At 41.8% G+C, this 15,850-nt stretch overlaps 1 protein-coding gene across 1 annotated transcript; it reads left to right on the top strand.

The window, feature by feature from the left end:
* Nucleotides 1-13,692: 13,692 nt before the first annotated feature.
* Nucleotides 13,693-14,736, top strand: LOC108142189 (palmitoyltransferase ZDHHC6). The gene is given in 2 exon segments (XM_017265873.2): nt 13,693-13,899; nt 13,902-14,736. Coding segments are annotated over 2 exon segments (1,041 nt in total). The 3' UTR covers nt 14,736.
* The last annotated feature ends 1,114 nt before the right edge of the window (nt 14,737-15,850 follow it).

Here is a 15,850-nt window from a genome sequence, read left to right as displayed (position 1 = left end):
TTAAAACAAGAAAGGAAGGAAACTTCGGGAAAGCCGTTACAAAAAAATTAATAATAAGAAAAGTAACAATTTTGTTCCAATTATTTTTAAATATTCCGATGGTCTCCGTGAGAGCTATAGTATGTAGTCATCCGATTTTGATAACATTTAAACCGTAATTCCAAAATAATACTTTAAAGAATGATAAAAAAATGAAAAACAGCTAAGTTATAATTTCTATTATTACTATTATTTTAATTATTATTATTAAGACGGACGGACGGACGGACGGACAGACGGATCGACTGCTGAACAAGAATTTATATACTATATAGGGTCTGACTGAATAATAACCTCTGCAAGGGTATAAATATTGATGTTAGGGGACAATCAAATCATGTTTGGACCGAGGTCAAAATATTAAAAAAAAAATGTAAGTATAATAACAAAATTTTATAATGGTATTAAGTCTAAAGCAGTATTTTTTTTGCTCATATCTATTAAGCACGCAATACAAAAGGCTCACACTTTATTGAGCGGACAAGCGTCGCATTACCCGCACAATGGGGCGTATGCTTGATGCTGATGTAGGCACATCCCCTGGGTAAGCACGCGGCGTTTACGCAACGCCAGCTAAGCCAATTTTCAGCGGAACGAGTGCGGCAATTATGCGGCCTTATTCCATGTGGAAATTAACGCGAATTGCCAGCCATGATTGGCATTGTTTTCGTCGCGTGTCACGAGTGTCAAGCGTGCCGCAAATCAATTGAAATCAAATGTGCAACAATAAAAAGCTACACAGGTCACAGCGACATATCGATTGGCTGTCACTTGAGATGCGGCCGTGTCAGCCCGGAGTGGTAATAATTTAGCAACTAATTAAGCGACGGAAATGAGGAGGAATAATACAGAAACACAGATACAGACAGACGCAGACCGAGATTTTTCCCATTTCCCGACATCAGCCTCACACACACAAGCGCACAGATGCGCTACAAAATGGCTACAAAATGGCGAGCACACACGCATACGAAGATAGCTTTTCCAATTAAATTTATAACTTATTTATGATGGCAAGTAATCTTCTTTGGGCATTAGGAGATGTAATAAAAATGATTGAAATATAATTGAGAATTGACATAAAAGCCAAACAAACACACAATCAGCCCACACCGCACACCAAATGCCACACTCAGACCCACACTCGCATACATCTAGCTTATAAAATCCTGTCGGCTGGCTTGGCAGGCACTTACAATCAACGATTACCTTTACACCTGCCATTGTGAAAATAAGCCATAAGCGGAAATTACATCAAAAGGATATTGTTATATCGATGAGCAGCCATCGAGGAGCAGGCGTCACAGCTGTAGCCGAAAAGCAGCCAAATAGCAGAAAAATAAAGTATGGCAAAAGGTGCCATAAAATAAATAACACAAGGAACCAAATAAACATTTTGGCAAAGGCCAGGCCACCGGGATCCAGGCTTCTACAGACTAAGGACTCCAGACTCCAGACTCCAGACTCGAGACTCGAGGCTCCGGGATCCAGAACGAATCCAAAACTTCCATGCGCCATGTGGCATGGCATGTGTGCAGGGGCATGTGTGTTTTGTGGGCCGGATGCTTGGTATAAAATAGACTTATCCTAATGAAAAAAGTCTCGCAGGCACGTTAAGTAAGATATGTGATACCAGGAGGCGATGGGGATGTGGGATATCGTTGACTCTGCCTGTAACTGTGACTGTGGCTAAAACTGGCTGGAACTGGAACTGGAAGCCGAGCCCAAAGGCAGTCTTTAAGGCGTCGAAACGTTAAAAGTTAGGCCTGGCAATAGTAAAAGCTAAGCGGCTTATGGCCCGGCCATTGGCAACAAGGACATCGAGTAGAACAAGGTGGAACAAGGACGCTTAAAGATTGCCGATGGGGAGATTTCCTGACTCATTTGCCTAGTTTGCGATACGATAAGAATTTAAATTGAAATAGTTTTTACGCCAGACACAGCGAGAGCTGAGATGAGATGACGACACGAAATTCGTGTGTTCCGACTAATTTTGTAATTTATTCCGGGGCCCACAATTTACATAGGCAAATGAATGCCGCCGGAACGTGCACGTCCCTTGAGGGGCTTTTAGTTGTATTAACTTATGTTGATAGCCATGATGGCTTCAAACAGGTAAGAAGCATCGCTCGCATATTTTCAGCTACCAAGAAGGCATAAAGAATTCACATCCACGCTGCTGCATTCCTTATTTGGGTCAATTGGAGAGCATCGAAACTTTATAGCTCGACCGGCTCTGCCCATTTTGCGCCTCAAAAGAACACTTGAAACCTCAAGGACCCAGGGACCCAAGGACTCGCGAACCACTCGCTTCATTTTGTCAACCCTTTGTCTTAGCCTGCGGTGAAATGTTTGCACTGGGCATTGTCATCTGCAGGACGGGCAAAAGCCAAAGGAGTCAAGTGTTCATTATGCTCGAGGATGCGGATGCCGCTCTCCGCCGGCCACTTGAGCAGTGTGAAAAAGTGGAAGCCATAGGACTCCCAGCACTTGCAAAAATAATGGCGAATTTGGCCTTGAACTCATTAAATGTATTTAAGGGACCTTAATTAGAGTGCACGAAATTCGGGGAAATTTTTATTGATTAAATTAAAGACTTACAGTTCTTGTTGAATATATTTCTGGTTACTCTTTCTTATGGACTCTGTTAAATATATATTAATTTTTATTTATAGTCAAACGCAATAAAGTAATTAAATAAATAGTATAGCTTTATAAATAAATGTCTTTTCATGAATACTTCGCTTTCATTTCAAAGCAATTGAGATAAAATATGTTTTTCTTTTTGGTGACATTTAAAAAAAAAAATTGACAAAGCCTCTCTGTACTTTCTTTTTCTGTACATTTTTTCTTAGTGCTCCGAAGGCTGACAGCCTTTTCCCAGATAAAACTGGTAAATAGAAAGGCTGCAGATGCTGCAGATGCCGCAGCTGGCGTTGCAGTCGCATTCCGTGGTTATTGTTGTGCCTGCTGGTGGCGGCGGTCCTCGACTGCTAAAGTGGCCGGGAAGTTGCGACGTCTGCAGATTGTCTGTTTGATTATTTGAGTAGAATTTAATTAGCAATCGTGGCCGGTTGTGAATTTAATGCATAAATCAAATGACACTGGTAACTGTGTTTTTTTTTCCTCCCCTTTTTTTGGGGGGGTGGATGGGCAAAGGAAGCGCCGGCAGGCACTACGACGACCTAATTGCCAAATGACCTGCATTTGGGCTCAAGATACACGGCGCAAGTGGCTGGCCGGAATCGGGAAACCAGCGGAAGAAACGGCTGGAAGACGAAAAACAAACAAACAGGAGGCAACTTTGTCGTTATTACCTTTTATCAACTGAGAAGCTCGGGGTTTGATGGGTTCCCAAAAGGTCGGTCGGTCGGTCTACTGGGGACTGCCGAAGATCTGCCTCCAAAGTGAATGGTAGTTATTTAAAGAATTATATTTTTCACCGAAGCCCGGCCACCGTTGTCTTCGTTTCTTTTGGCTGAAGGGTATTCCCAACTTCGTTCCATGGCCTGCCTGTTTCCACCTTTTCATTTTTTGTTTCAGTGCCTCTGGCTCGCGGCATGTTTTTCATTTTCCTTTTCAATTACCCCGCCGCGACGTTCAGTTGGCGCATTTCTCATATATTTTTTTCGGTCTTTCCCGGGATTGTTTGTCTAAAAGGCGGAGTGGCGGAGAGGGGAAGGGGGAAAGGGGAAAGGATGGAAGGGATCGCAGGATCCGGACCCTGCTCCTTGCACGGCTGCATGCATTTAAGTCTAATTGCGAGGCTGCATTGTGTGCGATATGATATTTCGCTTCGTTTTGGACTTCAGCTTGGGGGCTTAGGCTAAGCGCCTCAGTTTAAGCCTTTTTCAGCTGCCAGCTGGGGACTTAAAGCCACGTAGGCGGCAGTGGGGCAATGTAATAAGGAAATCACAAATCGAGGCAAGTACAGGGGAATTAACTCAAAAGTAGCACGCAAATATCGAGAGTAGGAAGTGGCCATTAGGATGGCCGCCGGAAGTCGCTAAAGTGCCCCACTTCCGGTCGCTCTGCTAACTGTTATTGCTTGCTTGCATCTCACTTCTCGCCGAAAAGGGAAAGGAAACGCAAGCGGAGGATAAATAAAAATTGATGGCCCACTTCAATGGACCCGCCCGTGATTCAGCTCGACCACACACATATATCTCACTCAACAACATCTAATAAACCAAATTTTCGTTAGCTCATTAAAATGGCTCTTAGCTCGCCTTGTGGCCGTACACTGCTCACTGCGTACTGCGGATGCAATAAAGTGCAGGATTTATGTGCCTGCCACCCGGCAATTGAATTAAATTTTCCAATGCAGCCGCAATCGCGTCTTGTGGGTTGGGTTTTTGGGGGGTGGCACTGGGATGGCCGGCAAGGACGACTGTCTGCAGTAATAACTGTAATTTTTGGCAAATGCGCACGTCCTCTGCCATCTTTCCCAGCTCGTCATGTGCAACATGGAATCGCATTCCTGTGCAGTCACATTACAGTATGGTCTTGGCTCTGTACTTGATATTTATGTCTTAATATATGCACACACGGCCGGCCCCAAAAATCAAAGTAATATTTCTTAACATCTCAAAAGGACGGTCGTACGAGAGTCCTGCTTTTGTCATCTCGTTGCGTAATGAATTATTTAGGTCTGGTCCATGACAATTTATTGTTGTATGCATTGGCATTAGTTTAACTTAATTATGTGCTCTGCGAATCGAATTTAGTTGCTGGCCAATGTGATTCGGTGGCCTCGGTCCAAGGCTTTAAGTCACCTTTCTAATTGCTTTAATGTGCTGACCAAACTAAGCTTCAAACAAAGTAAAAAGTGCATAAGCTCCCAATAGGAAAAGCAACGCCGGAAAAAACGTGTAATTAAATATGCAAACTAAGTGACAATCTTTCTAGTTATTAAAATCGAAATTGTTGCGCGTAAATTAATTTACAATTTCGCTCGAGGGATTTGCAGGCGAGAAAGGAAAAAGGCAAAATTAAAAAAAAAAGTTATTAAATAAATAAATATAGACAGGCGGCAATCAGCTTATGTCGAGCAGCATTTCAGTTTTTCATAATTTATTTATGCAGAAAAAAAAATAAACTATTCAGTTTTCATTATTCCCGGTTGCCGGTCTAAATTTCTGGCCAATTCTTTAAATTTTAAACATGGCCGGGTAGCCGGGTAGCCGGGAAAATAGCGGAAGCCTCCGATTTTTGGCAAGCAAATTCCATTGAATTTGCTTTCGAAATTTATGGTTTAGAAAAATGTTGCCAAAAACTAGACCGGAATGGTGGGTGGTCGGTGGGGCCCCAGCAGAGATAATAGCTTTTGATTACAGTTTATGGACATCGCCTTTGGCTTTTGGTCTCCATGTGTCTCTGTGTTGGCCAGAAACTTCAGTTTGCCCCCGAATTGGGCGGCGTTTCGGTGGGCGGGCGACACAATGGCGACAACACAGAATCCTGGGACCACGACCACGGCCAGAACCAGGTCCTGGAATAGAAGACTGGCCTATTGCGGCTTAGAGGGACTGAGAATGTATGGCAGGCGTTTGCAATTATTGAAATTGTTCCATGGCACGAAATCCAATTGACTTTTATGCAAATGAAATTACGCGATTGCTCCCGTTTCGTTCGTATCGTTCGGCTCTAGTTCGAGTAAAAGCAAAACATTGATTTTTATTTACCGCTCTCAGTTAAGTGCAGCGGGCAACAAAAGCGGAAAAAGCTGGAAAAGCGGCAAAAGCTGGTGGGGAAAACACGGCGAGCCACATTTTCATAACGTAAGTGAATAGAAAATTGAATCAAATCTAATAATAAATGCTTTTATGCAGCCCTTAAGCACTCTGAAAAGATGACGACAATGCAGAGGTTCCTGGTGAGGATGACGACGATGGTGATGATCATGATGGTGGGATGTTGGGATGTTGGGTTGTTGATGTTGATGGGATTGGGATTGGGGCCTGGAAATAGGGTATCCTCTTTACACTGGGCCAGATTGGTGTCGCTCCGTTGGCCAAAGCTGCAATGTCGTCGCCGCTGGCAACCGAGAGTGTATTAGTGCGGCATGCCCCATTTGGCCCGCACGCTGTTGTTATTGGTATTGGTATTGCCATTGGTGTTGCTGTTGCTGTTGGAAGACGTTGTGTTGCTGCTGGTATGTATTGCTGCTGGCATGGATGTTGCTCTTGTCTCTCGCCAGTTACTTAAGCATGTGGCGCGCTCCAAGTTTTTGCATGTCCTCCGCCTGTCTCACAATTTGATTTGGCTGTCCTCGAGCAATTTAAATGAGTTTGCACTTCGCCTTTGTTGTCTGCCAGCCAGATTGTCTATCCATCTGCTCATCCGTCCGAATGTCTGGCCGCTTTTAACTACTTTGACTTGCAATTCATTTAGCTTTGCATGCCAAATGAAACGCACCTGGTGCACCTGTCCCGTCCGAAATGAGATGAACTTCATCTTGTTTCCCCTTGGCAAAAACGTGTTGCCAGTTGCCAGTCAATTTCAATAATACAGACCATAAACAGACCGAGGAACAGTACCCCAAACGAAACAAAGCCATAAAATGAGCTGGGAAACTTATGGCAATTCCGACTGTGAATTTTTGCCTTTCCATGGGTTTTACGATTGCAATTGGCCATATTAGAAGGACAAGGTTCTTGAGCTTGTTAAAATTTGGGAGTTGTTCTTTAAGACGAATTACAAGTTAGGACCTTAGGTTTAAATATAATGAAATTTTTAAAAAATAGATTTGAAAATTACCTATATTCCTTTTTTCTATAGTATATTATATTTAATAGTATTTAATAATAACATTGGATAAAACACATATTTAATTGAATGGCTTAATATTAAAATAATTGAATGAATTATGAAAGCATTGGATTTAAAGTGTTTTGTTTCGAACGCCTCATGTAAGGTTTAATAGGGCTTAATTTTAAATTTCCATGATTAAGATAACTAAAAATCGGCATGGATGAAAATCAAAGCCAACAATATTTGAATTGAGTATAAAGTAATTGCATTTAATAAGTTTTTTAAACAGGTAACAGTGTAGTTTTAAGTTTCAGGGATTTATTTATACAATTATAATCTATTTTTTGTGACTTTCGAAAAAAAGAGTTAAAAGCTTGAATACATTTATAAATCAATTTGATGGCAACGAACCTTTGATGAACACAGTAAAGATACACAAACCATTTTAGAGCCAAATAAAGCTATTCAGTTTGTTCCGTTAAGTGTTAGTCATAACTCTATAAAACATCTTCAATTCTCTTATTTTTACTGTCACGCTTTAGCGATATGGACTTACGGGTAAATACAAACTTTTACACCACATAAATTGCTTGGCATTTATACTATTTGCTTAGCATCGTTTATCAGGCGATGTCCAAGCGCTCGCGATCCAATTGGCTGGCCATAGAAATATACGAGGGACTCGCCTTCTTTATGGGTGAGCACTTGGCAGCGCTTATTTATTAGTTGGACTTTTTAAAATATCGCATATTTATATTGTATTTATTGTGGCTGCCCGTTGCCGCCTCTTGCAGCTTTAATATTTATTTCCGTTTCCGGTGCCCAGCGCCAAGTCCCTCAAGCTGCAGCTGTGTGCTCATTACTTCACTTGCGGCGTACGTAATTCAAGTTGCTCCTCGGACGAAATGGCGGATGCGAACGCACACAAACACAAACAGGAGCATAAACAGAAACAGAAACAGGACACTGTCGGTGTGCCACAGACAGATGCAGAGGCACACAGAGGCACACACACACACACACAGGATATGAATTGGGAATAACACAGTTTTGTCGCGTTGTGTTTGCATGGCTGGGTATTTGCGCAATTTATTTTTCTGTTTTTATGCCCGGTACTTAAAGAGTCGCAACGGGTTTCAGTAACTTATTACTCGATTTACCTGCACTTATGATTTATGCTCTAAGCTATGAAGAATAAATATTCATATGTTTTCCTATTAGGGATGTACTCTGGTCTAGAAATTTGAGTTCTTAAACTGTTGATAAAATACATATACAAAATTGTTCACTAAAAATGTTTTTCAATTCTTTTTTATCTTACTTAAAAATATGCCTAAAATTCACGATTCTTGACCAGAATATCCCCTTAAGTTGGTAAGCGGAATTGAATAAACTAGTGTTTTAAAGCTGGTAATCAAAATATATAACTATGTTAGGTTTTGAATTAAATTATAATAAATTTATACAAAGATAGCATTTAAAAATACAATTTTTGTTGATTGGTACTAGGACACTCCTAAGCTCAATACGTAATCGTTAATCGACAGGCTAGTGATTGTTATTGTATATTAATGGTGACTTGATTGTTGCTTAGCAAGCCAACAAAAAAATTAATAGGTAATCAAGTAAATTAAGTACTTAATAAAAGTAAGTAGTGATTTCAGACAATTTTCTAAAGTTTTCCCACAGTAAAGGGTCCGTATATATTGGTGTCGACGGTTCCAATATGGTATTGTCGCTGTTTTACTTTTATTTGCTTTATTTCCTCTGGCTCTGGTCTGGCTTCTAAAGATTTATGTGCGAGCTGCTACTTGAAATGTAATTTACAACAGACTCCAGCCAAATTTATGCGGGCTGGGGAACAAGATCTGTAAATCTGAGACTGAGCCCAAATCGTGGACTCTGTCTGAGCGATTTTTAAAAGCTCCTTTCCGCACCGCGATACGAGGACAAAATAAAGTTGTGGCCCATGAACTCCCCATTAATGTGATAATATCAAACTGAATACCTTTCGCGGAGTTTCGTGGGGCTGGCAGCACGCCATAAAGTTGATGCAATTACGGGAAACTGATTACCAGAACATGTCGGCACAACAGCCTGAGACCCGGGAAATTGTCTAGTTTTCAGTCAAATGTCATGAACCGAGTGGAGCTGCCCCCTTCGTCGAGTTCGTGGCACTTCGAAACTGACATTTGCACTTTTTCCCAGGCCCATGCCTTCTGTTCCTGGCGCTCGTCTCACTTCCATCTAGCAATTTTGTTTTTTTTTTCGCTTCGTTTTGACTCCATTTTTCGTTACCCTTTTAGATATTCATATTTTGCCATTGATGATATTTTCACTACTTTCGTATGCATTACACGTACGGCGCCCGCACGGCCACCCATCTATATGTAACTGCTGTCTACTATGTATATGTATGTGTGGGGCTTTGGAAGGATCCAGGATGCCTGCCAGCTTTTGGGAACGCCTTTGGGCCGTATTAACTCTGCCCGGCCGAACATGGTTGTGTGCGTCGAATTTGCATATTTTTTGACTTAACACATCCTTCAAAAATTGCGAAACGCGTTTGCGATAGCTTTGGCATTTCCTTGACGTCTTTCCGCTTTTTCCGCTTTTCCTTCATATTTTCTATCCCCCTTTTTTTTTTTTGGTTTCTGGGTGAGCTATCTATTTGGCCTCACAGTTGAAAAGTTCAGGCCATTAAAGCCGAATGCTTTAAACACCGAATTGTGTCCAATGTGCGGGCCTGGCTTTTATGGGACTCCCGTGTGCTGGCCAAATTGAATTGGTCGCATTAAGCGCTCGCGCCCCATTGCGGCATTGCGGCATATATGTATGGTGTGTATTTCTGTTGGCCAAATTGATTCGCAGTCACTTTAATGGCTGGAGTGTATTTAAATTTCATGCGGTGCTGGTTTGGGCCGGGCTCTCAAGACTCTCAAGTGGCGCTAATCCTTGACTTTGCTGCTAATGCACGTCGTATGTCAAACACCAAAAACGTTTACTCCCCGCCGGTATTCCCCATTTTCATGCCTTTTCCCCTTTTTTCCCTTTTCCCCTTTTCATCTTTTTCCCTCTTTACCCTTTTTACCCTTTTCAACCACCCGCACTAGTAACGCAATTTATATGCCTTCCTCACTGGCTGGCTTGTTTGTCTTGGCAACGTCTTCTGCGTTTTTGCCCCTGCCGCAGTGCCCCCCTTTTGTGTGCCATGCATTTTTCTGCACTTTTGACTTTTAAGCGTGCACTTGGCCAGGCTCAGAGCCTCGCTTTCAGCCTCGGTTTCAGCCTCGTTTTCAGCCGCAACCCAGCCGCTAGCTTCCAACCCCTCCCTCCGAAAGCCTCACTCGTTTTGTACGCGTTGTTTGTCTTAAGGGATATATACTCTCTGGTGTATGCGAGGATATTTGCCAGCACTCTGCCGCAGGCATTTTGATAAGAAAAACAAACTCGCACACTGGCACATCACACAGGCACAGCGAGTCGGGCTCAAGTGTCATTTATGCGTTTTAATGCCGGAATTTAATTTTCAAATTAAGTAAATAAGTTCGCGTAAAAAGTTTCTATGGATACAAACCGAGTATCTTCATCTTGAGCTTTGCACAAAAGCCGCCCTGGGCTGTTCACTTCGCCAGTTGCAGTCACTCTGCAGTCGTAATGAACTCTTGGCATTGAGCAAAAATTGTATGATAAACTATAAGATACTTAACGTTTCAGTGGCACTTGAGTTGTAATTGAAGGGAATTGAAGGTAATTTGAAAGAACTATATTCGAATGTAAGCTGAATAAAAATGCCTAAACCAAACTGGAGTATAAACTGCATTTAAATTTAATTAGTAACAAATGCTATAAGCCTTTTTAGTAATAACGATGTGGAATTGGAAAGAGTGGAAAACCACTACAATAATAATACCCTACAAGTTTATAATGACATAATGTAGTTATTTTGTAATTATTATATTAACTATTTTTTTAGACGGGGGTGACGCAAAACCTGATAAGGATTATGTCTACTAATATTAAGTTATTTTTTTAATTTCTAAAATAAATATCAAATAAATGACTTCAAAAATATTACCTCCATGAGAACCGAGTGTAAAAATATGGAAATTACAGCGGAATGTTGTTTTTTATGCAGCGAGCTCTGTGCGACTTAGAATTTCTTCGGTTTCTTAGAAACCCCTTTCGTTTGAGGATGAGTTTCGAGTTCCGTTTGGGCCAACTGAATGAGCTGCTCTCAGATGTTCAGCTAACTGCACATAATGGTCGATACGATGGCGACGCGTTACGATTCTGCTCGATTCTCGCTTTGAAGTAATTTTCGTTTCGCTTATAGATTGCCTTTGGCTCTTGGCATTTCCGGGCAATTTTCCTCGGCTATTGTATCAATTTGCAATTATGTTTCAATCAATTTTATTGCCATCTAATCTGCGGAGCAAAATAGATTGCTTTTTGCAGAGCACTGAGGACATGTAGCCATCAGCTTTGGGGGCAGCCATGGATATGTGTTTTAAGTTCCGATTGAAGAAGCTTTATGTTCGTGCCTTTTCACCCTGGCAACATTAACAGGTTTTTTCCATTTCCTAAGACTTCATTCGTAAGGGGTTTGATCATGTTGACTCATTAAAATGGAATCAATTTGTTTCGGTTGTACAAACAGAGCGCGGTAGAGCCAATACAGAATGCGAATCGACATGAGAGAATGTTGTAGTTTTTTCGTGGATCCGATAACAAAGTTTGAAAATGAATTCGCTTTGTTTGTTTTTGTTTTTTTTTTTGAATTCAATTATTTTCATCTGAATCAGAGAGAAGGCTTCCATATTTTCCAATAAAGGCGGAAAACATTATTGACAATGCTCGTTTGGTTAACACGTTAGTTTAGTTTTGATGTGTTGCAGTTGCCCCAACTAATTTAAAACCGGAAAAAATAGTAACATTTTGCATTTAGTCATACATTTTATTACAGTTGAAGCAGTCAACAAAACAGTCTTATAAGCTTTAATTAGTCTTTTAGAACTAACTTTGGAATTTAAATAAAAAGTATAATATTTAGGTTAAAATATTAGTTTTATTTCCTGTCATTGGCCCAACTAATTTTAAAGCTGAATTAATAGTAAAATTTAGCATATAGTGAGGGTAATACAATATTTTTAATCGGAGACACAAACACATGTCATTCCGTTGAGTTCTGAGGATATGTTTTAAATTCCAATTGCGGAAGCTATATTTACGTTGCTGCAACTTGCCAACCTGCCGACTTGCCACTTTTGCACCTCCTCTCCTGGCCAATTGTCACTTTGGCTTGTTAGGCCCGAGTGTCGCTTTGTGGTAAATGACGCCGCTTGTTAGCCGAGTTAACGAGACTTGCAAGTCGCACAAATCCCCGCTCGGAGACTCATTACGGGCCAAAAGCCATGTGTTCGCTCAGTCGGGAAAATCAAAGGGTGTACTGTTTGCAGGGGGTCCCACTGATTGCGAGTAATTGGCCCAAACTGCCCACGCAACTATTTCATAAACAAAATCAGGGCACCAGCTGGAGGTCCGAAATATTCCGGCCAACCGATTACAAAGCCCGCTAACCGAATTTCCTGATTTCAGAGCTCCATTGGTGCACAGAAAAAAAGTGAAACACTCTTCAAACATGGATATTTATTTATATAACTTTTTTGACTCTGAGACCAGAAAAAAATAACACATCAGTATAATAAATTGTATAGAAACTGTATTTTCAGTGGCGCAATTCAAGAGCATAACAAACAAAAACCTTATTTATTTATTTATTTTATTTGCAATAAAGACACTTGAACTCAGTATGTCAAAAGAGTTTTCTGATTTGAAATGTAATATTGTTTTTAGGTCCATATATATACAAATAAAATATTACAATAACATGTAAACAATAATAGTCGGAATATAAAAAATATTTTTTTAAAAGAATTAACCAAAGTTATATAAAACTAAAATCAGGACCTTTTAAATTCAAAGGAATATGAAATGCTCATATTTCTGTGCATAGCTAAAGTGCGTTCTATTGCCTAGCATCGATAACATTTTGTCGGCGAGCAGCGAAACATTTATCATCAATTAATGGCATTAGTAAATGTTTGGCAAAGAATTTGGAGCTACCAAAATATTATTGTTATATATGCAGGGCCATAAATAATACCAAAATACCATTCTTTGTGCCCGCACACACACCACACACACACACACCACAAACACACGAACACACTCGGCAACTCGCACATTGAATGCAATAAATTTATGGCACATTTTAAATTCAATTGAATCCGTGCGTTGCTTTGTTGCCGCCTCCGCCAATCGGCTTGTATATTTCGTTTTTTAAGCCACACAGCGCCAGCAAATATTGCTATTAATTCTTAATAATAATAATAATAGCACCAGCAACGTGGTAAAGACTGGCTGTGTGTCTGCCACGATGACGACTGCACTTTATTTATGGCCTGCATTTTGCACTTTTATTGTTTTTAAATTTATTTACATTTTTTATGATTAAAATATTTTTCATTTGCGGCTTAAGAGCAAATTTATACTCGAACTGGGCGAGCCCCGCCTGTTGCCGTTGCTTTAAATAAGTTTTTATATATTATACTGGAACTGCCGCGGAGTTTTCAATAGTTGTGCTTAATTTAATTGCACACAAACACCGCGGGCATTATGCAAGCCCATCATTAAACATGTGGCCGGGTCATTTAATTAATCCACCATTTGGCCAGGAGCAGTTTCGATTCGAGTCAAAGGGGTCAGGTTAACTACACTAGATGTGGGACTCAAACGACGACTCACAGCACTCTAGGCCGTATCAGTCAATTGATTAAATCGCCTTGTTTGGAAAAATATTTGGATAATCCTTAGAAAACTTAGCCCCAAACAGCCCCAATGAGTTGCGACTTGAAGGACGATCTACGGCGCTTCCTGCATTGGGGTCCCATCACTCTTTTGGGTCTGACCCTGGTGGTCACCTGGACCGTAATCGACATGAATGCGATGTGGTGGACGCCGGGCGAGAGTCCTGGCTCAGTGGTCAACTACAGCCTGATCTGGTTTCACACCTTTGGCACTCTGTATCATTTTGTCAAGGCATTGCTGGTGCCGTAGTCCGGGGATTGGGAAGACGCTGGCTGATCAAACAAGGATTGTATCACATGGCCACGGTGCACTTGACCCCCTCAAATCTGATGGCCTGTGTCCTAAGTCTGGGAGTGACCACGGGCACGGGTTTGGCCAGCATTAAGTTGCTCTACATGCAGCTCAAGGTGATACTCAGGAACCAGACTGAAATCGAGAGCTGGATTGTGAAGAAGGCGGCTTTTCGTCGCAACGCATATCCTGGCAACAGGATCAGGCCATTTGTTTTCCCCTACAACTTGGGCTGGAAGGCCAACTGCCGCGAGGTCTTCCTAGCCAGTGGCGATGGCATCTCCTGGCCAGTTTTGCCAGGATGTGATCAATACACCATCACCAGGGAACAACTGGAACAGAAGAAGGACAAAAGGGCTCGTACCCGTAGCTACAGGTGCATTCGTCCTGCCACGGGCAACTGGGTGCCCATTATTTCACAGGGTTTGTGGACATCCCTCAACATTCCCTGCACCGATGATCCTCGCATTGTCCTGCAGCCAGATGATCTGGTGCAGGTGACTCGCATTCAGGACTATTGGCTATATGGTGAGAGAGTGAGGTCGGAGGAGGAAAACAAAAAGGGTTCGAGACGAAAGGATGCCATTAGGGGCTGGTTTCCCAGCTGTTGTGTCCTGGAGATACCAAATGAAGAGTCTGAAAAAGAGGAGGACAACGATGAAACGGAGCTAATGGACCAGAAATCTAAGAAGACATTCAAAGAGATTGCTAGTCAGAATAAAAGGATGCTGGATTTGGTCAGCCCACAGGGAAAGCCAAGAAAACGACTGCGCGTCCAGTAAAGTGTATTCCTTCTGGCGACTTTCATCCTGAAGCGAAATTCCTGACATATGCCGCAATGAAATGGCTAGGGTTAACCGACGCATTAATCTCTTAGTGCTTAATGCTTTTCAATAATGCATAAATAAATAAATAAATACTTTCGCCGAGGCAGCAGGCCAAATGAGAATGTTAATGTTAATGCCGTCTGATCGTCGGGAGTCCATTCTATGCCGCGTAATTGAGTCGCAGGCCCGATTTCACGGTACATTGGCTTTAAAGTGACGGGAGCAGCTGCTCTTAACCGCCTGTGTGTGCATCTGCTGCCAAGTAATTTGCAAAGCTCCATTGTTTTTCTTTTTTCTCTACTACCCAGTTAGGTATCCGTGACAGGAAACAGGAATACACACACACACACACACTCACACACACAGAGGAAATAAAAAACGAACTGCAACAAGGAAGAACGGCATTGAAAGCCGGCACGGGAATCAATTGAAACGCACGACCTGCAAAAGTTGAGCTGAGTCGCGGATTTGCCATTGTACAATAAACATGGCCAGGCCAATCAATACAGCTCTTATATCCTATATCCTATTTCCTATATATGTATCTGGCGATGGAGATGCAAAGGTGTATGGAAGACTGGACAAAAGGTGAATGCATTCCGCTGAATCATCAGCGTGGCGTCTATTAAATTGAAAGCCCGTCTGATCAATGGGAGTGAAATGTATACACCCGGTTGGCCAAAGCAAAAGGCATTGAATAATCACTTACGGCAATCGCCACTGGCCATGTTTTGAGTGGGCTGCTGTCACAGGATCGGCTTCTGGCCAGCAAACAAAGACGTCGACGCCTGGGGAAATACTCGGCTCCATGTTTGTCCAAGTCCAAGGCTGCGACTGCGTGTTTAGCTCAAAATTAGATAAATGCAATTTGAAATTGTGTGTAAGTTGTGGGAAACAGGCCGCTGGGAAATCAGTTGGCGTTGTCATGAGTTAATAGGCGCTGGGAATTGGCGCGATGGAGGCTGGTGTCTCAGTCTCACATGACGGGCGGCATGATAATTCAATGCAAAAGAGCGCAGTAGTCAATAAATATTTGCACGAAGTGTTGGGACACTTGGGACCGTGAAGTG

The sequence above is a fragment of the Drosophila elegans genome, unplaced genomic scaffold (assembly GCF_018152505.1).
Source record: "Drosophila elegans isolate 14027-0461.03 unplaced genomic scaffold, ASM1815250v1 contig_208, whole genome shotgun sequence".
NCBI classification, from domain to species: domain Eukaryota; kingdom Metazoa; phylum Arthropoda; class Insecta; order Diptera; family Drosophilidae; genus Drosophila; species Drosophila elegans.
Note: the sequence above shows the minus strand (reverse complement) of the source record. Positions and strands in the feature narration are given on the sequence as shown.